This window comes from Gossypium hirsutum, chromosome A03, assembly GCF_007990345.1.
Source record: "Gossypium hirsutum isolate 1008001.06 chromosome A03, Gossypium_hirsutum_v2.1, whole genome shotgun sequence".
Lineage (NCBI taxonomy): Eukaryota > Viridiplantae > Streptophyta > Magnoliopsida > Malvales > Malvaceae > Gossypium > Gossypium hirsutum.
In genome coordinates this window covers 13,632,660-13,653,896 of record NC_053426.1, presented here as the reverse complement: position 1 = coordinate 13,653,896, position 21,237 = coordinate 13,632,660, and the positions used below count along the sequence as shown (strand labels likewise).

Sequence of the window (21,237 nt, the reverse complement as noted above, 5' to 3'; positions counted from 1 at the left end):
TTTAAAAAATTACACCTAATTTTTTATAATTTTTCAAAAATTATTATAGAAAATTATAAAAATTATTAAAAAATATTTAAAAATTATGAAAATATAACAATTTTTTTTATGCAGCCATCTTTGAGTTTGGTCAACTTGTCAATATCATTAATATAAGCATAAGCTCCACAAGGGAACATGGTGTTCTCATTAGGGAGCCTGAACCTATCCTCTTTAACCTTAACCCAATTCTGGTTCTTTTTCTCGTTGGTTAATTCTTTATGTCACAAATTAGTGAACTATGCTGATTCTTTTTCATAATTTTATATAATTTTTAATAATTTTCTATTTTTAATATTGTTTGCAATTTTTATAAGTTTTTACATTTTTATATTATTTTAAATAAATTTTAATATATTTTTATAATTTTTCCTTTTTATAATTTTTTGAAATTCTAATTCTTTTACAAATTTTTTTTAAAAAAATTTATATTATTTTTTAGATAAATTTCCATATATTTTTAAAAATTCTATTTTTTTTGAAATTCTATTTTTTTATAAGTTTAAAATTTTTTATTATTTTTAAATATTTTAAATGAAAATTAGCATATTTCATCATGTGGCACAACCTTAACGTGCCATAGTGAAATTAACGGACTTAAGGGATTTATATTAAAATTAATTCGACCAAGGGCTCAATTGAGTGTTATTTTCAATTAAAATCTTAATTTACTATTAACTTATTTTACTTAGGCTTTTTTTATATATTAGGTTTAGAAACAACCCTATTATAAATTCACTAAATGTTCACATTAGAGCTTAGATTATTGTCAAATCTTTCAAAAAATAATCATGTAAGGGCTTAAACTTTAAGAAAGACATTTTTATTTACTTTATAATAAAAGTTATGCAAATATTGATGTATTTAAAATAAAACATATAAATTGAATTAAATATTATTTAAAAAATAAAAGTATAATTTAAAATCTATAAGATATTTGAATTTAAACTTTTTCTTTTTGAAAGGTTTATTTAACAAATTTTAGCCTAATTTTAGCCTAATTTGAGCATTTTGTGTGTTTTATATGAAGATTTTGGAAGTGACCTCTACAAAGTTACACCCAATTTCAATTCCTCAAACTTTATTACCTTTTTATTTATTTCACCACGTATCATTTAATCCTTCTAAAGTCGACAATTTGATTGTTTTTCTCTTTAGCTGATTCAATCAAAAAGCTTTCGCCATTTCTGCAACTCTCTCACTCTCTCTCTCTCTCTCTCAAAAGCTGCCCCATTCCCCCTCCCCCCACTATTTTAAATTCATAATCGCTCAACAAAAAACAAAGGTAGGTTTTGATTCTCTCTTTTCAAAGAAAACAAAGAAATTTTGGAGTCCTGCATAATCAAGAAGTTCTCCCGAAACCCATGCTTCCAAGGGTTAATGGCGGTGTTATTTGGATGGAAGATAAAGAAGATGAAGACTCAGCTTCATGGAACCGAACCAACTACAACAGCAACAATAATAATAACAACAATAACAGTGGTGTTATAATGGAGAACAAAGAAGATATGGGTACTTTTTCAACATTCAAATCCATGTTAGATGATGAATGGTACGTAGGAAACAACAGCATTTCAAGCCATCAAGATATTAGAGACCTTTCCTTTACTTCAAATCTTGGTGACCATCATAGAGATAATCTTTTGCTCCATCATCATTCTCTTCCTTCAGTGGATTCTTCATCTTCATGTTCACCATCTTCCTCCGTTTTCAACCATCTTAACCCATCTCAGGTGCAGTACTTTTGCCAACCAAAACCAAACTTATCTTCAATCCTTAATTTTGTTTCTAATAGCCCTTTAGACCATGGTTTTGATTTGAGTGAAATTGGGTTCCTTGACAACCAAGCAACAAATGGTATTAATTTGTTGAACAGGGGAAATGCTGGGGTTTTGGGTAGTTTAACTGATCTAGGTCATGATAATCATTTAGACCCTGCTAATTTGTGTCCTGAGGCTCAGTTTTCGAGTTCTCGGATAGCTCAGCTACCAGAAAATGGTGCCGGGTTTGCTGGTTTTCAAGGGTTTGATGAGAATCCTGGAAATGCTCTGTTTTTAAAGAGATCTAAGTTGTTAAGGCCACTAGAAAGTTGTCCTTCCGTTGGTGCACAACCTAATTTATTCCAAAAAAGAGCAGCTATGAGGAAGAATTCAACTGATAGTGGACCAAATTTCGGGGTGTTAGATGGAGGAAAGGTTAGTGTTTCAAGTGGTACTGGGGGAGATAAAGGGAAGAAAGAAATGGGTAAAGAAGAGAATGAGAAGAGGAAAATTAACAGCAGAGATGATGTAGAAGATGTGAGCATTGATGGGTCAGCTCTGAATTATGATTCAGATGAGTTTACTGAGAATACCAAGGTGGAGGAAACTCTTAAAAATGGGGGAAATACCATAAATGCAAACACTAGTGCTACTGGAGGAGACCAAAACCAAAAGGGTAAAAGGAAAGGGCTTCCTGCTAAGAATTTGATGGCTGAGAGGCGCCGTCGGAAGAAACTCAATGATAGGCTTTACATGTTGCGCTCTGTTGTTCCAAAGATTAGCAAAGTAAGAATTTTCTTTCAGACTTTCTTTTTTATCTTGTGAATTCAAGTATGAACTATTGTGTTCATTTTGATCCTCGGAAAAACATCAAATTTTCTTACTTTTTCTTATTTTGGTGTGTGTGTTTTTGTTTTCTGGGTGGCATTTTTGGATTATATGTGAGTCACTGGCAATCTTTTGTTTTTATGTGTTCTCAAAAAGCTGTGAGAAAGTTAGCATTAATTTCTCTCACATGGAGTCTGGTTGTGTGTTTCAAATTTCACCATAATTCTTTGGACCACATTTCAGTAACTTCTTTCAACTCATCCATAAGTAAAGTTCAATACTTGCAATCTTTTCTTATCATGTCTTTATACTTTTATATTTGAGCACCGTAAATAGTTACATTGTTGGTATTTTAGCAACAATATAAAACACTGAAAATATGAAAGAAAGATATATTGAAAGCACACAATAATCTGTTGTATTGTTAAGATTATATAGGCAAAAAAAAAAAAAAACAGAAGCCTGTTAAACTTACTCCTAAAATCATACCACAAACACTTAACTTACTCCTAAAATCATTTCACAAAAAATTAAAAATTAAAAAGCCCTAAAGACTTGGTCTACAGACCTATTATTAAGCAAGTCTAAGGCACATTCTCAGGCACATTCTCAACACACATCTTATGTGCTCTGTGTTTATATTTTTCTTCAAGTATCTATGTTTAGCTCGCCCACGAAGCCGACTCTCTAAATTCATGGAAACAACTTTAAAAAATTTGAATGTACCCCATACCCATGGGTTTGTCAAATGAAGAGTAGTTAAACTTCTAATCTAACTAACCTCGACGAAGGAGCATGTTACTTTACTTGCAAAAGAAGGGTTTTGGAAAGTTCATATTTTCTCATTTTTGCTTCTTAGAAATAGTATGATTTACCTTCTCCTTTTACTTATAGATGGATAGAGCTTCAATTCTTGGGGATGCTATCGAGTACCTGAAGGAACTTCTACAGAGAATCAATGACCTCCACAATGAATTGGAGTCAATCCTTCCAAGCTCCTCACTGACACCTACAACCAGCAGTTTCCATCCATTGACACCCACTCCAGCTACCTTTCCTAGCCGTATCAAGGATGAACTTGGCCCCAGTTCATCACCGGGTCTGAATGGGCAGCCAGCAAGAGTAAGCTTCATATCTGTATCATGAAAAGTTACTTTCACCTTTCACTTTTCTTTGTTTCTGCAATTATATCTAGTTAGGTCTTTCTGAATTTTAGCAAATATCAGTATTTAACTGATCATAAATATGTTGTACATGGGTACTTGAAGAAAAATGAAGAGTCAGAGAGTAACATAGAATTGGGTTGCATGTAGCGTCATTCGATATGAGTCACATTGTAAAATTTAGCCAAATTGTACGCCAACTGATTTAGCCAAATGTGTGTGTGTGACTGTATTTATATAGGTTGAAGTAAGGCTGAGAGAAGGAAAAGCTGTAAACATCCACATGTTCTGTGGGCGAAGACCAGGTCTTTTGCTCTCCATAATCAGGGCTTTGGACAACCTTGGACTTGACGCCCAGCAAGCAGTCATTAGCTGTTTCAACGGTTTTTCCATGGATATCTTTCGAGCTGAGGTACATTTTCTGACCCCTTGTAAACTTCCCATTTTGCTTTTCAAAAGTTGATGACAGCAATAACGGTGGTGACCGTGAAAACTTTAACATGATCATGACACGAAAGAAAAACGAATATATGTAGTTTTCCCTCTTAGCCAACTCTGTTATCATGAGAAAAGCATCTGCAGTTTGGATTATAGCTTTCTCCTATCTGGTTTATCATGCAAGTAAAGGATAGGAGGGGTATCTTCTATATTCTTATTGAGAATTCACAGTTCACTTTTGAGTTTTAACATACTAATTGTTGTGTTTTTCCAATTTCCAGCAATGCAAGGAAGGGCAGGACATCAATCCTGAGAATATCAAAGCTGTACTTTTGGATTCAACTGGCTTCCCCAACATGATATAGAGGTTTCTTCCCCCAAGTTTATATTTTGACCATGAATAGTCTTGAAATCTCCTTGAGGTAAGTGTATATTTGTTCCACCAGATCAAATTATATAAACCTGAAAAACTTTTAACTTTGTTTCTTCAGGTCAGAAACTCATCATCAACTAAGCTAAACTTTTGGACAAACTGATAATCTGTAATTTGCAAAATCTTTTTCCGCTTTTTACTAATAAAAACATATGTTGTTATATTTGGAATGTATGTAGACTATAGTCGAGCAAACATGTGCCTTAGGCCTTAGATTTGAAACACTTTAAATTCAGATTTCAGATTCGTTTTTAAAGACAATACTCATATGAACCTGAGAAAGTGGGTTGATATGATCCTGGAATTGTTATGGACTTTTCCAGCTAAGCCAATTCTCTACGTTGCATGAAACGTGCTGCTTTGTCTCAAATTTGACATTAGAACAAAACTTGAGCAACATTTAAAAACAGTCTAATTTACATCTCCTTGCTATAATATATACTAGTTTTTTTTTTACAACATGAGCTCAAACTCACACATACTACCACACAGGCGAACTTTGATGTCGAGTATAGGTGAACTCTCTTTCGACCAATGAACCTACTGCTCTAGTTCATAACATATACTAATTTTAATATCATATATTATGTATGTGATATTATCAAAATGTTACATGATAGTTTAATGTTTTATAAAAATTAATTAAAATAATCTTCATTATATTACATTAATATGAAATTTAAAATTTAAAATAGAAATAAATATAACAAAAAAATTAAGGCTTAATATTTGTAGAAACTAAATATATGATCTTTCCATTTTAGTTTTTCTATCTAAATTTACATATGAAGTATTTAAAATATAAGTATTATAATATTCTATAAAAAATTTATTAATTAATTTGATGTAAATTTTAAAAACATATAATTGATAATTTAATTGCAAGTTAAGCTTTCGAATTTGAAATTTTTAATACAAATATATTTATAACCTTTTTACTTAGTTTATACAAAATTGTACAAATGTAATTAATTTTACTATTATTTTATATTATCAATTATTTATTTTATCATATATCATTTATTATTATTTTATTCATAATATTTACAGACATTCACCATTGTAATTTACAGATTTATAACTATCCCCAGTTTTGGTTAAAGCTTTTCTAATTTAAGATATGGCTGTTTTAATATCTGTTTGTTAGTCTTGTAATTGCTGTCCTTTGACTATTTACTTCCACCGAAAAAAAATGTTTTTATTTGTATATTATAAATTACTTATTCTAATGTTTACCTTTATATTATTATTGATTATAAAATGTTATTATTTACGATGATATGCATCATATACTATTAATTAATAATTATATATCTTTAAAATTATGAAATTTATTGATGTAGTATAAATCATTTCGTAAATATCTAAAAAAATATACTAATGATTTTATTTGATAAATTTTCAACGTCATTTATCATTTACTCACAATTGCATATTAAAATTTAATATAATATTTAATTCACTATGGCCGCTTCAATTGTCACATTGATAATTTGGACATAATTCAATTGGTAAACATAGTTCGACAATCTATTGGTATTTAAATTTAGTGACTTCAATTCTAATTTTTTTAAGTGGTACCTTATACCTCAGTAATTAATCTATATACAATAGGTTAGAGGTTTGATCTCATTAAAGGCGAAATGTCCACATCACCACTTGGTGGGTGGTTGTATGTCTATGTACGGTCGAGACGTTCCTTTTTGTGAACTGTACACAACTCTTTATGGAGGGAGAGGGTAAAATCCTCCTGAAAGAAAATACCTTTTGTTGCTGAGACGGGATGGTGTCCCCAAGGATGACACTTTGAAGACTTCTCCTAGAGGAAACGATCCACAATCAATAATAAAATGCGCCTTTTATTGTTGAGGGGGATTGACTTCTATGGAAGAAGTCTTCGAAGTATTACTGACAGTGACTTTCTAGGTCTACAACCCAAGTGCAGGTTATATTCAAGTAATAAAATCTCGTGAGTTTGAGGTCGGTCCACAAAGAAGTTTATTAGAACTTACAAGATTACAAGTATTATGCTATAACAGAAATTTAACACTTGATTTTGGAATAAGCATTGATAATGAAAGTTGTAACACCCCTCACCCGTATTCAACGCTGGAATGGGGTTACGAAGCATTACCGGACTTATAACACATATAATAGTGCTTTTCTTATATATTCGATCAATTTATACAATACTCATTCAATCACAATCAATTTGTCCCTTATAATAGCCTATGAGGCCTTAAACATGCTTTAGAACCGGTTCGGGACTAAACCAATAACTTATAAAACTTTCTCAAACTTTGAATTTTTTTCTCAAAACGGAGGACACACGCCCGTGTGGGCAGGCCGTGTGTCTCACACGACCACCAGACACGCCCGTGTCACAAACCGTGTGAAAACAGGGGGTACATATTGACTTGGGTCACACGGTCAACTACACACCCGTGTGTCTAGCCCGTGTACCCTTCGAAGTGGCCACACACGCCCGTGTGCCAAGCCATGTGTTAGGCCGTGCAAAACTTGTAGGGTATACTAACTTATGCAACACGGCCAAGTCACATGCCCGTGTGCTAGGTCGTGTGCCAATTAGGGGGGACACTGACTTGTACCACATGGCCAGTCACACGCCCGTGTGTGAGACAGTGTGGAGTATACTGACTTCATTTTAATTTCAACATTAGGGAACACGCGGCCGTGTAACATGACCGTGTGTCACACACGGCTGAGACACATGCCCGTATCTCTACTTGTGTGGACAAAAATAGGCTATTTTCAAAGCCATTTTTGCCACCCTATTTTTACATAACTGCACAAGCATAAATTGCAACATTTTTACAGCTTAATAGGCAGCCAACCCAAAACATTTCATACACATTTTAGACTAATTCAATCACAATCATCTTCCATTCATATGCCTATCACATATCAAAACAACATTACATATTTCTATTCCATTTACTACTTGCTAAAACATACAATAGTTGAATACTTATACACAACCAAAACATTATACCAAGTTAAGCCAAATCACATGGCTTTATCTTATACCACAACATGTACCAAAATCTCTAACTCAAGTAACCATAACTATCATCTTTACAACTAGCCTATACATGTCATGTTTAAAAATATCCATAAATTCAAAGGTACCAATCGGCAACTGGATAGTGTGATGCGTAACTCTGGCTTAATCTAAATTGAGCAAGCTATTGAACCTCTATAAAATACGGAAAAGAAACAGAGTAAGCTTAAGCCCGTATAATTCAGAATTTAACTTACCATTAAAATATAATCAAACAATTAAACAAAGTATATTAAATTCACTTGCCAAATGCCTATACACAAGCATTCATCAACAAGTTAGTCACATAAGTGCATGTAACCATCCAATATCTCAATTCAATACTCAATACATTGTGTCATATCAAATTCACATATATCATATAGATCATTTGTAACATTTCACTCTCAATCATATAAACAGTAATTCATTCGATAATAGTAACTCATCTCTATAAATAGTATTTCATTCATATAACAGTAATTCATCCGTGTAACACATAGCTTTTTCACATAATTAATAACAAAATTTATGCCCGTTGAACCTATTAGAATATCAAAGGATACTCGGGTGATATACATAACATATAAATCAGTAATCCGTTAATTCATTATTATTTTCGCTCTTTCGAGCTATGATCAGTAAGCTCCTCCTGAGCTGATGGATAGTAATGTAACGGCCCGATTTAGACCCTAATTGGAAGGGTGGTTTCGGGACCATGAATCCGAGTCAGAAAAATATTTTAAAAATATTTTATGTATTTATTATGTGTGAATTTGTGTGTGTGAAATTTTCGTGATTTAATTTTTTCGTTCGAGTGCCCGATTAAATAAAAGGACTTAATCGCGTAAAATGAAAATTTGATGGTTAATTATAAAAGGGCCAAAATGAATGTGTCTTTATAAGAGGAACTGCTTATGTTGCAATTATTCCATTGATTTTGTAAGTGGACGGTTTTGTACTTGTTAAATATGGTTTTCTAATTAATTTTAAAAAGTTAAATTTGTAAGATAATTAATAACTTATATATGATATAATATATCATAATTAAAAGCCATATTCATTATCTTTCTTAGTGACCGAATATCATAAAAAAGGAAAAGAAGAAACAAAGCTTAGAGTTCAGCCATTTTTGGAGCTCAATCAAGGTATGAAACAAGTTCGGTTTTTGATAATTTTTATGTTTTTGAGATCGTTGCTTCGAATACTATCCGACCCATGCTAGAATTTTTGATTTTGATGAATATTTTGAGTTATGTCATTGATTAATATTTGTGTTTTGTGATGTTTGATGATGAATTTTGGAAGATATGTTTTGGATTAATATGTTTTGTATTTGAATTTTTGATGAATTTGAGTAATTAGGGTTAAATTGCAAAAATAATAATTTGAGGGACTAAAATGTGAAATAAATGAAATGTAAGGACTTGTATGAATACTAGGAATATTCGGTCAAACATGGGCATATTGAAAGTTTGCATATTTTGTGTTTTGTGCAATAGGGATTAAATTGTAAAAAGTGTAAATGTCAGGGGTAAAATGGTAATTTGCCTATTTATGTATTTTTGGACTAAATTGAATGAAAATATATTTGAATGAGTTTAATTTGAATATGTTTAGACCAAGAACCAAAGAAATTGGAATTGGATCGGGAAAAAACGAAAGTTATCGACTAGCTGTCTCGTTCCGTTTTACATCGTCCAAGGTAAGTTTATAAGTAAATAGAAATTGTTAAATTTTTAATATATGTGATTAATAAATAGTTATATTAATTAAAAGTAAATTACGAATTGATATTGAAAATGAAAATAATCTATGTTTGATGATAAGTAATGAATAAGTTTAGTATTTAAAGTGATGATATGAATTATATATGTTCAAATGTTGATTATTTGTATATTAATTACAAGTCTATATTCGGCTAAATGAAATATATATGTGATATTTAAAATGTGAATTATGATTAAAAGTATATATACATTCGAATATTTAATGATAATGTGACTTTGGTTATGAATGATAATTTTGTTAATGAACTTATGTATAATTTGGCTGATTTTAAAGTTAATACCTGGAAGTATATGTGGCATCGATATGTGATTCCGATATATGTGTGCAAGTGAGTCCATGTTTCATACATTGGCATCGATATGTGATATCGATATATGTGTGCGAGTAAGTCCACGTTTCATACGTTGGCATCGATATGTGATTCTGATATATGTGTGTAAGTAAGACCCTGTCTGGGCCAGTGACATCGATATGTGATTACATGTAAAACCACGTCTGGGACATTGGCACTGTACGATATGTGTGGTTATCCAAGTATTTTATTTAATTTTGAAGGGTTCAACGGGTAATGATAAGTGTGATTGAATGTGTAAAACGAGCTAAAATGATCAGGTGTGTAATAGCTTATTTCTTATTTGAATTAAGGTAAATTGATTATTTGTTATATGTTATAAAATGATAAAAACAAATATATGTACATGAACATATATATATGTTCATGTACATATATATATAATCGGTTATATGATGATATTAAGGATTTGAAGTTGAATGTTACTTACTCAGATAAAAAAAAATATACATACATGAATATTCGGCCAAGGTTAAATTTGAATATGAAAGTATAAGTTATATATATATGTATGAAATGTTGAGTTTGAGAATAAATGTGATCATGATAGTATAATTAGTTTGTTTAAAATGAGTTGATGTTGATATTGAATTATTTATTTGCTTATGACTTACTAAGCTACAATAGCTTACTGTATGTGTTTATGTTTGTCTCTGTTTTATAGATTTTGAAGTCAAATTACGAGCTCGGGGATCGTCAGCAAAGTCCATCACACTATCGACTGTTTTTGGTATTTTATAAGTTTTAACTCGAACCTATGGCATGTATAACCTAGGTTGTTTTGGGTCAAGTTTGAAGTATGTATATATAATGAGCCATGCGAAAATGGCTTGTTTATTTTGTTAAGTTCAGTTACAAGGCTTGATCATTATGTTTATGTTCGGTTATATTTGACCATGGTTTATGTTCATTTTGGTATGTATACTTTGTGACATATAGGATTGATGTTTGGTTTTAAGCTGTAATATGCCATGGATATGTTTGATTGTGGTTATGATGTTTTTGGCTATTATATATGTTTATATGTAAACTATGGCCAGTATTATAAGTACAAGAAACCTTAATTAAGTTTATATGTGTTATGTACATTGAAGATGGTTGAAGATTTTGGATGTGTATGAATGATTAATTCGGTTTTAGTTTATGCATGGATAAAAGTGAATGTGAATTTAGTTGATATGTTTAGTTAAGGCGATGTTAGGTGGTTTGGTAATAAAGAATATTAGGTTATACCTAAACATGGTTGGATTTTATTTTGATATACATGTTATATGGTATGAATTGTTTTTATGAATAGTTTATTATTTCCGAATTAATGAAAAGTAAATTGGCTTTGAGTTGTATTTTGGTAAATGTTTAGTATATGTATTTAACATGATTTGGACTATATATATATAAACATACGTTGTAATAAATTTGATATGACATAAATCTTAGTAAAATGTATACTTAAATACTTAGTCAAATATAAGGTTATTAAATTAGTTATAATTATGATCTTTGTTATATTGCTAATAGGTAATATTATCATGTTTTTATTTGTTTATGAGATGTGAAAATTTATACAAATTATGTCTGATATATATAATTTTATATATATATACTAGTTTAAGCCTTTGAAATGTATAGATTTGTAAATTGATTGAATAAACTTGAAAGTGAACAATTGTTAAAGCATATTTGCTAAATAAATTTGTATTCGGCTAAATGCATTGAAAAACAACCAAAGGTAAAGTGACTTGTGCGTTAGTAAATCATGAAGATAATATGAGTTTTTTTTTTATGTGATGTATAAATGTCCTACTTGATATTTGATGAATGTTGAGTAATGTATAGGTCAGTCCCTAAATTATGATTATAAACTGGTTGATTTTGTGATAATGTATATGTGCCGAATATGATAAGATCAAATTGATAAGAATATATGTACTTAGTTCTGTGAGTTCTATTTATGTACGATTTTTAATATGTGTTTGACGTGTACTGTAATTTTTATGTTTTATTCATTCTATAAGTTGCACTAAACTTTATATTCGGCTAGGGTTTGAAAAAAAAACAAAAAAAAGACCACTTGAATATTTATTCAAGTTTTAAGGAAACATGATTATTTTTTAATATAACAGGGTTCGAGTATGGAATGAGATGTTTATTTAATGTTAATGTTAATGTTTCATGAAGTTCTACTTTGTGACTTAATTATTATATTTGCATTCATAATGACCTAAGAGTTTATGTAATCATTTGGAAATTGTGTCTGGTCTGGTAATGCCTTGTAACCCTATTCCCGCGAAGGATGCAGGTTAGGGGTGTTACAAGTAAGCTCTATTGAGCTGAAACGGTAAGCTCTGACGAGCTGAAAATAGTAAACTCTTACGAGATGATATATCGGTAATCTCATACGAGCTGCGGTGAGTCTGCAACATATGTAGGATCTCAACCTAAACGGTAACCCTAGTGACATGTCACTTGTATCCTATGAAATCCTACGGTTCAAACAGGGCTCGGTAACCATCAAACCATATCAATAAGGCATTTGACTTTCAAGTAGATCATTTACTCAATTACATACATTTATTTCAAATAATTACATGTAATAGCCCAAAATTGGGTCTAGTTGGAACAGAGGTTTTAGGACCACAAAATCTGAGATAGAAATAATTATTTTATGATTATTTTGAGGTCTATGATATGATTTCATGATGGTCTGAAAATTTCGTGAAGAAATTCTATGCATAAAGTGCTCAATTTGAAGTTAGGGACTAAATTGAATAAGTTGCAAAACTTGCATTCTAGAAGTTTCTAGTATGAAATTGCTTTGAAATATTAATTAGGAGGTCTTAAATAGAAATTTTACCAATTTCTAAGTGATGGAAAAAATTGGACATAGATGGAATTTTTGAAAGTTTAGTAAGGAAGGGCATTTTGGTCATTTGGTAATTAAAAGAAATAAAAAGGGAAAATAAAGCCAAAATTGACTCATCTTTATCATGGAGGCCGAAATTAGCATGGGGGAAGCCATGGCTAGGGTTTTCAAGCTTTCCAAGCTCAATAGTAAGTCCGTTCTAACCCCGTTTTTCAAGTTCTTTACGTTTTTGGAATCCCGATAATTTGATTAAGCTTATTCTAGCAATAATTTAAGCTAGGGTTCATATTTGGAAAAATACCCATAGGTGAAATGTGTTTATTTTGATGTTTTATAATAGAATATGAGGTTTTAAATTATGTTAGACAACTTGTGCTACTCGGTTTTGAGTGAAAACGAGTAAAAGGGCTTAATCGGTAAAAATACCTAATAGTCATAAGTATATGTTAGAGTGAGATTTTGATGTTTCCAAAGAAGGGAAAAGTTATCAGCATGCCATAAAACATAAGAATAAGGGATGAAGTTTAATTCCCGAGCCTAGGGGCAAAAGTGTAAATATGCAAAAGTTTAGGGGCAAAATTGTAATTTTTCCAAAGTTTGAGTTAAGGAATGTTTTGAATAGTACATTAATTAAATAAGTAAAATATGATGTTTTAGATCCCGGAAACAAGATTTGAACCTAGAATGAGAGAAAAATCGAAAATTGGGAAAGTTGGTAAAATGGTCATTTTAGTATCGAGGTAAGATCATATGTATAATAAGCATTAATTTATGCATGTTTCAATGTAAAATTGATATATTCATTATGATTTTTGAGGTGTTGAAAGTATGTAAGTTGGTATGATAATAATACAACAATAATGCTGTAATTTATATTTGAAAGTTAAATTTAGTGAATTAATTGAATTATATTAAATTAAATGATTATGGTGCCAAGTTTATGAATTGATTTAAAAATATGTCTATGGTACATGAAGTGCATTGAATTATCATACATAAATGTGATTTCTATGATTAGGGATATTATGGGAAATTGTAAGTTCATATGATTTTTAATAAGGCAATGTGTAATTTAATGTTATTACCTTGATATTAAATGAGATGTAAGTTTATATGTAAGTAATACATCAATTTTACTTGTATTATGATATTTTATAATAATATTGGAAATATGTTTGTGGATAATTACTTGATTGGTGAAATTGTTGGAAAAGAGAGAGAAATCCCGGTTGAACCTTCGGAAAGATTGGATGATACAGATAGTATGTAGCTAGGTCACATGTATGGTGCTGAGTGCACATCATGTGTACAAGAGAGCTACAAGACAATATGATGTAGCTAGGTCACATGGGTGATACTATGTGTACACCATGTAGACAAAAGAGCTACGGGATAAATTGGCTAGGTCACATGGGTGGTACTGAGTGTTTACCATGTGTACAAGAGAGCCGAACTATATGATGGGTGGAGCTATGTGCTGAAACCACCAAGTATCGAGGATTGATCCGAAGTGTTCAACGGGAGACTCTCTATGTATTGCTTTATGAGTTTTGTGATGAATAAGTGCAGGAACTTGATTATGTGAATGATGTGTTCATTAAGTGACCAGGATGTGGTGAGGTTATAAACAAGTAAGTTATACATGAGGATGATTTTATGGTGACCTTGTGATCATGGGCCTATACTTGTGATGTATGAAATGTGGTGAAAATGATTTGTGATATGTATGTTAAAATGAGGTTAATAAAAAGAAAGTGTGAAAAAGTGAATTAGCAATAAAACTGTTTTGAACAGTAGCAGTGACGTAATTTTGAAAAATCACAAAAAATAGTAGAAATTGAATCAGAGACTGAATGAGATATAAAATTAAAGCTTAATGAGTCTATTTTCATAAAAAAGAAACAGAGCAAGAAAAGGAGTTCTATATTTTGAGATATTTATGTTTTTGTGAGACTAGTTCAGAATGATTACGTGATCCCCTGTTCTGACTTTGGAAAATCACAAAATTTTGGATAAAAATAATTAGAGGCTTAAACTTATATTTTTAAAATCCCTAATGAGTCTATTTTCAAGATAAATCAACAAGAACATTATCCGAGTTCTGTACTGTGAGATAATTAATTTTTAGTGAAGAGAGGTCAGAACTGTCAGAAAGTGAAACAGGAAAAATTTTAATGAATAAACTGTACTAATTGGCTAAACCAAAAATTATGAAAATTTTATGGTGCAAAGGTATGTGAGTCTAGTTTTAGGGGAAATTTACAGATATTAATTTGGATCTCTTTAGATCGAATTATAAATAAGTAAGTGACTCTGACTCATGTGGATAGTTTGATGTGAGCATTTATTAGTAAATTGTGAAATCGTTCTTACAAGAATACTATATACATTAAGGATGTGGAATGGAGAGGAGGAGGAGGAAAATAAATATCTGTGGAATACATGGAAACTATGGTATATGAAATATTGATATAATAAAATAAATGATATGTGTTTATAAGAAAACAGAAAGAGAATGATATGTATCATGACGTGTATATATATATATATGACTAGTCTCAATGTAATGCTTGTTGGGTATGGAGTTGAATTGAAATGTATCAGGAAAACATGTTATTTTGCGTATCTGAATTGTGGTATTTTATAAAGATATGATCTAGTTTTAAATATGAATGCTTGATGATTAAGCTGAAGATATTTTGTAAGATGATAATCTTGGTATAAATGTATAAGTGGTACTATAATAAACAAGGTAAAATGAGTATGAGAGACACATGTATGATGACATACAAATGCTATGTTTGTGGTTTAATTGAGAATATTTAATCATTAAATGAATACCATGTTATATGCTTTTGATTCTGTATAAGTGTGTAAGAGATTAAGGTTGACCAAAGCTTGGAAAATAGCCTAGGTATATTCCACACAGGCAGAGACACGACCATATGTCTCAGCCGTGTATGGAACACGACTTTGGGACACGGGCGTGTGGAGCCTTAAATTATGAAATTTCCAAGATTTTTGTAAGTTCTCGGTTTAGTCCCGAACCTTTTCTAAAGTATGTTTTGGGCTTCATAGACTCAAATAAGGGACTATGTGTAAGTGAATGAATGTTTTGAAATATGAATGAAATTTTATGGCCTGTATTTTAGTTTAATGTTTGTATGTTTGTCCGGTAATGCCTCGTACCTTATCCCGGCCTTGGGTACGGGTAAGGGGTGTTACATTACAAGTATTTAAAAGTTCGATTCTAATTATATGAACTTACCTCGAGTTGCTCGAATGGAAATTATCGACTATTTGTCCACTTTTCCATTTCTCCGATCTAATCCCGACCTCGACTTATCTTGATCTATATATTATCAAATTTAGCACATTCAATATTTTATCTATTCAATTTAGCCTATAATTCATATTTTGGAAAATTTACACCTTTACCCTTAATGTTTCACACTTTACAATTTAGTCCTTATTACATAAATTTCAAATTCATGCAGTTTAGTACAATTTCATGCTAGCCGAATTTTAATGGAGTCCCTAGCAGACCATATCTTTTATTTATTCACACTTTTACCCACATAATTTTACATTTTCACAAATTAACCCCTTTTTGACATTTTTGTCAAAAATCACTTTACAAAATTAGTAAATCTATCAGTAAACCTTCATAATCTATCATCAATATCAAATTACTCAAGAATTCAATGATGGCAACATGGTAAATCTTTAACAGTTTCAAAATCTAAGGTACGGGCTAGCTAGAATACGAAGCAACAATCTCAAAAACGTAAAAATCATTAAAAACTGAGCTAAAACCATACCTTAATCTAGCTTTCAAAGTAGCCAAATGTTCAAGCTTGTTATAGCTTTCTCAAGCTTTAGTTTCGGTGGAGAAGATGCACACTTTCATGCATTTTCATGTTTTAATTTTTTTAATTAACCTTTGAATATTATTTACCATATTAACCTTAATACTAAACCATTAAAATCACATAATGGTTGTCCAAAATTGTCCACTCATGATATTGATGCTATATTTACCACTTAAGGACCTCTAAATTAAAATCCCATAGCTACTAGATACCTTTAGCTAATGGAACTCCTCTTTTACACTTTACGCGATTTAACCCTTTTTACCGAATTAAGCATTCAAACAGTAAAATTTCTTTACGAAAATTTCACATAATTAATCTATCATGCTGTAGAACTTATTAAAATAATAAAATAAATATTTTGACTTCGTATTTGTGGTTCCGAAACTACTATTCCGATTTGACTAAAAATAGGCTGTTACAAAAGTAGTAGCTAGAAACACTAGAAATAAAAAGTCAGCGTAAGAAATTAACTAAAAATAATAAAAAGAAAATACTTGGAAGAAAATATGCTGAGGTTAGAGGATCAACTCTTGGTGTCATATTAAGATTATATTTTAATACTTAATGTTATTATTAAATTAGAATCCACAGATAAATGGAGGTACCAATCGAATGATCTATGTAATGCCCAAAGTTCTTAGTTTTTAATTGTGTAAGATTGCAAAGTAATTTTTTATGGTGTGTTCGCTAAGTGCTTTGGATTGTTCATTTTAGTCCTATGTTCGAGCTCTATCGTATGCAACGGAGAAATATTTTTGATTAGTCTTGCTCTTTTGGTTGGGCATTAGAGTTTAAATTAAGCTCTAGGAAATCTAGTGGATATCTTTTTAATATATTTTATTCTCAAATTGAATTTTAAAATTTCCTAAATTAGCTCTTACTCCTAATCGTCCATACCCCCTTCTGCTTGTTCTTTCTTTGTTTCTTTGTTTTTTTTACTTTCTTTGCTTTCTTCTTTTATTATTTATTTTTCTCCGTAGAAGTGATCTTATCTTTCTTTCCATCGTTTTTGTTTATTTGCTGTCATTATATCTTCTTTTGTGTTCATTTCGGCAATTTTATCGAATCGTTGTAACTGGGGTGTAAGTCCGATTGAATATTTTCTGTTATGTTGCTTTCTTTTGTTTTGTTTTTGGTCAGTTTTGGGGGTCATGTAATGATTAATTCATGTGTTAGTAGTTTAAACGTTACTGTGTTTTCGTTAGATGAAGGGAATAAAGGTCGATTACCTCTAGCAGAGTAAGTCACATTTTGGGCATTGTTACTTGAGTGGTAAAGACTTGGTTTTGGTTTTAAAGATTGAAGTGTTGATTATTAGATGCTTCTAGATTGGATCTTGTGATGGTTAATTGGTGTAATTTGTGGAACAAATGTAAGTTTTGTAAGTTTCAGACTTGTAGGTGATAAATTTCATTATCAGTTGTATGATCTAACTCGAAAAGCTCATCAGGAATTGAAAAAATTGTGAAAACAGGGATTGGTTTCGAAACTGCCCAACGACCACACAGTCGTGTGGTGGATCGTGTGTACTACACGGCTGTGTATGTTTTTGCAAGTCGTGTGGAACACATGATCGTGTGAAACCTTGCAGATCATGTGGGTAGGCCATATGGATCACATGGGTTAGTTTTTTAGGCAGTGTGAGCCTTTTTGCCAAATTGTAGGTCTTGATTAGGAGCTATTTAAGGGACTCAAAATTTGGGTCCGTAGACATCATATGAGGTCAAAAAGGCCTAATTTTGAGTACATAAAAGTATACGAATAAGCTTAGAGGGTATGTTAAGTAGGAAATGTTACCATTAAATCATGTGTTATGTTTTGATTTGTATGAAAATATGTATGTATGCATGCCATATGATTTATGATATATGTAAGTTATGATATATGTTATGATATATATGGCAATTTATACTACAATTATGGCGGCTAGACTGTAAATTTATGTATGGCAGCTTAGCTGCAATTATATGAGTGGCACATCGCCACCTATTGATATGATTGGATGTATGAACTCTAGTAGTCTTTTATGGTGTGATTGGCTAGATGGATATGGTGTGTAACGGATGGAGATAAGACATGATATGCTATGATATGTTATGCTTGTTATAAAATGGTATGATATGATACAATATGTTATGTTATAATAAGATATATCTTGATGTGAAATCTGATATGCTATGAGACAAATTAATGGTTGTGATTACTTGTATTGAAATTATGCGTTAAGTCACACACTGGGCTTAAAGCTCATGCCTATGTTTTGCTTCGTTTCAGGTGATCCTTCAACTTAGGATTGGACGATGACTCTAGAGCTCGAATTTCACATTTCTTTTAGTTTAAGTACTTTGGACTTTCTTTTTGTTTAATATGGACATTTTGGACTTTTCATTGATTTTATGGACTTTGAGACATTTTAAGTTTTGTTTAGAATGTTAGGATTATTTGGAATTTATCTCGCAAAACTTTTTACCTTGAGTGACGCCTAACTTAAGATAATTAAAAATGAATCACAGTTTTAAAATTGATATGTTATAAGGTTTTCCGCTACATAATAAATTGAAGTTTAATAAGAGATTTTTCTCGCAACACTTAAGCAAATTGGATTTGATTTTTGGTAAAACTATTTTAAGCTGCGATTTTGGAAATTGCTATGATTTTCAAGAGTTGTTCAAAGTGACATATCTTTTCGCAAAAAGTTGGTTTCTTTCAAAATTATACAACCATTTCTTTTGCTAGTATGATGTAACCTTTATAATCCAACCATAGCGTTTAGGTCGAGCATGGGGTGTTAAATTTTAGTAATGTATGTCCACTAATTAAGCATATAAGCAAAGTTATGTCCATCAATGAAGTGTCCAAAATGATTGTCCAATAAGTCGAAGACTTTAGCACATGAATCCATAAGCAAAGGATGGTGCAATATGATAGTTCAACTATTTAAGTTTAGTCCAACCATATGGTATTATAATCACCTGATAACTTCAAGACTTATAAAAAGATTTCAAATATTTATTATGCCAATTTTTATGTCTACAACAAATCAATGTTAATTTATCCAAGCACTCACTGTGTCATATATTGTCTATACCAAATAAAATATCTTACTTTACAAGTATGATTAGAACAAGTGATTGGTAATTAATTTTAGCTAAAATGATAAGTATGCAATTTACCTTAACATTTCCCAAGAGTTTCACCCTTTCACCTCAGCATTGAAAACTTAAAATAACATAGCAAAAGTAAACAACTCAAACTTAGATGAAATAGACATATTAGAAATAAGAAGCTTGAAATTTTACACAAATAATGAAACAAACAAAAACTTATCAAGACAATGATCTTGAACTCAACTTCAAGATGCCTCCTATGTTGAAACAAAAATCTATTTACAAAGATTTGTGAAGAGGAAAATTGCAATACAAAGGACTTGCTAAAAATCAATTTCTAGGTCTACTTCTTTGTCATCTTTTAAGGCATTTTTCACATGTTAAAAGATGACTCCTTTTGTCCAAGTTAACGGCTCTCAGTGGGAATAGTCCAAGAGAGTTGATTGATGGTCTGTATCTTGTCTATATGCTATAAAAAATTCCAAACTCCAATTGTGTTAGGAGATATGAACAAAACACGAAAATGCTTTAAAATTATCCATCAATGTGAAACTTGTAAGTTTATCTTTACTTTTGAATTTCTTCCTGATGCATTTTGATGTTTGTGTTCCAATATTTGAATAGATCTTCAAATTCCCTTTTCGAAGATATAATGTATACCCAAAATGGAGTCCTGAAGCTCGAGACATGATCAAAACACTAAGAAGAGTTCCGATTGAAAGTTCTGAATGCGTTCAAATTACAAATTTTTAATCTTTTGAGCTTTGAACTTTTCATCATCTTGGATCAACTTTAGGCTTAGTGCATTTAATCTTATAGTTCCATGTATTGACGTCTTCTTCCCAAACCCGTTTTACCTGCAAATCCCACATGGAATATTTTATTGAAACTAAATACATGAAAAACACTAAAAATACACAATATTTACAATATAAACAAAAAAGTCAAATCACTAAAATAAATTTAAAACATATAAAAATGCTCAGGAAACTAAACAAATGTAATTAAGATATAGTCCAAAATAATCATATGATGATAACTCATCATACCCCCACAGTTACATTTTTGCTTGTCCTTAAGGAACAAAACAAAAAAGAAAAAAAGAAAATTGCTATTACCCAAAATTATTACACGAATTAAAACAATATATGAATAAAGTGAAAAAGTATTATAAAACAAGAAGTCATGATGAAAATAGAAATCATAGATGCTAGTCAAAATATAAATAGTCACATGAATATTTATATAATTAGGCAAAATTAGAAACCTTGGACCTCTGTGCTTGTATGTAATTACCTATGTGTGCATTAAACAGTAATAAGTTGTAAGTTAAGCATAATAATCATGATTTTATAAGTTTATTAACAGTTACCTTCTCCTTTAATCTGATTCCAATATGCATAACAAGTTCACTAGGTCTTTTGGCTTGTAACATTAGGCTAGGGTTAAGGTAGGATGAAAAGTCAATTTAGACTTAAATCTTAAGCATTAGTTACTTACAGATCATAAAAAGCTTAAAGTATCATT

At 30.8% G+C, this 21,237-nt stretch overlaps 1 protein-coding gene across 3 annotated transcripts; it reads left to right on the top strand.

The window, feature by feature from the left end:
- The first annotated feature begins 1,116 nt into the window (after window positions 1-1,116).
- On the top strand, window positions 1,117-8,865 carry LOC107886207 (transcription factor ICE1). 3 transcript variants are annotated; one of them, XR_005922700.1, is made up of 5 exons: window positions 1,117-2,585; window positions 3,522-3,749; window positions 4,032-4,202; window positions 4,510-4,650; window positions 8,799-8,865. XR_005922700.1 is itself a non-coding variant. In XM_016810079.2 (4 exons), the coding sequence occupies exons 1-4, from the start codon at window positions 1,404-1,406 to the stop codon at window positions 4,591-4,593; spliced, it is 1,665 nt and encodes a 554-aa protein (XP_016665568.1). In that variant the 5' UTR covers window positions 1,117-1,403; the 3' UTR covers window positions 4,594-4,824. The 3 variants fall into 3 exon arrangements, 1 of the variants encoding a protein (XP_016665568.1); XR_001680663.2 differs by lacking the exon at window positions 8,799-8,865 and adding an exon at window positions 4,720-4,824; XM_016810079.2 differs by lacking the exon at window positions 8,799-8,865 and having other exon boundaries at window positions 4,510-4,824.
- Window positions 8,866-21,237: the final 12,372 nt, after the last annotated feature.

Excerpts from the sequence above, each read along its gene's own strand:
- LOC107886207 (XM_016810079.2), top strand. The coding sequence starts at position 1,404 with ATGCTTCCAAGGGTTAATGGCGGTGTTATTTGGATGGAAGATAAAGAA. Across the intron at positions 2,586-3,521 it reads TTGTTCCAAAGATTAGCAAA|ATGGATAGAGCTTCAATTCT; the intron begins GTAAGAATTTTC and ends TTTTACTTATAG. Across the intron at positions 4,203-4,509 it reads TGGATATCTTTCGAGCTGAG|CAATGCAAGGAAGGGCAGGA; the intron begins GTACATTTTCTG and ends TCCAATTTCCAG.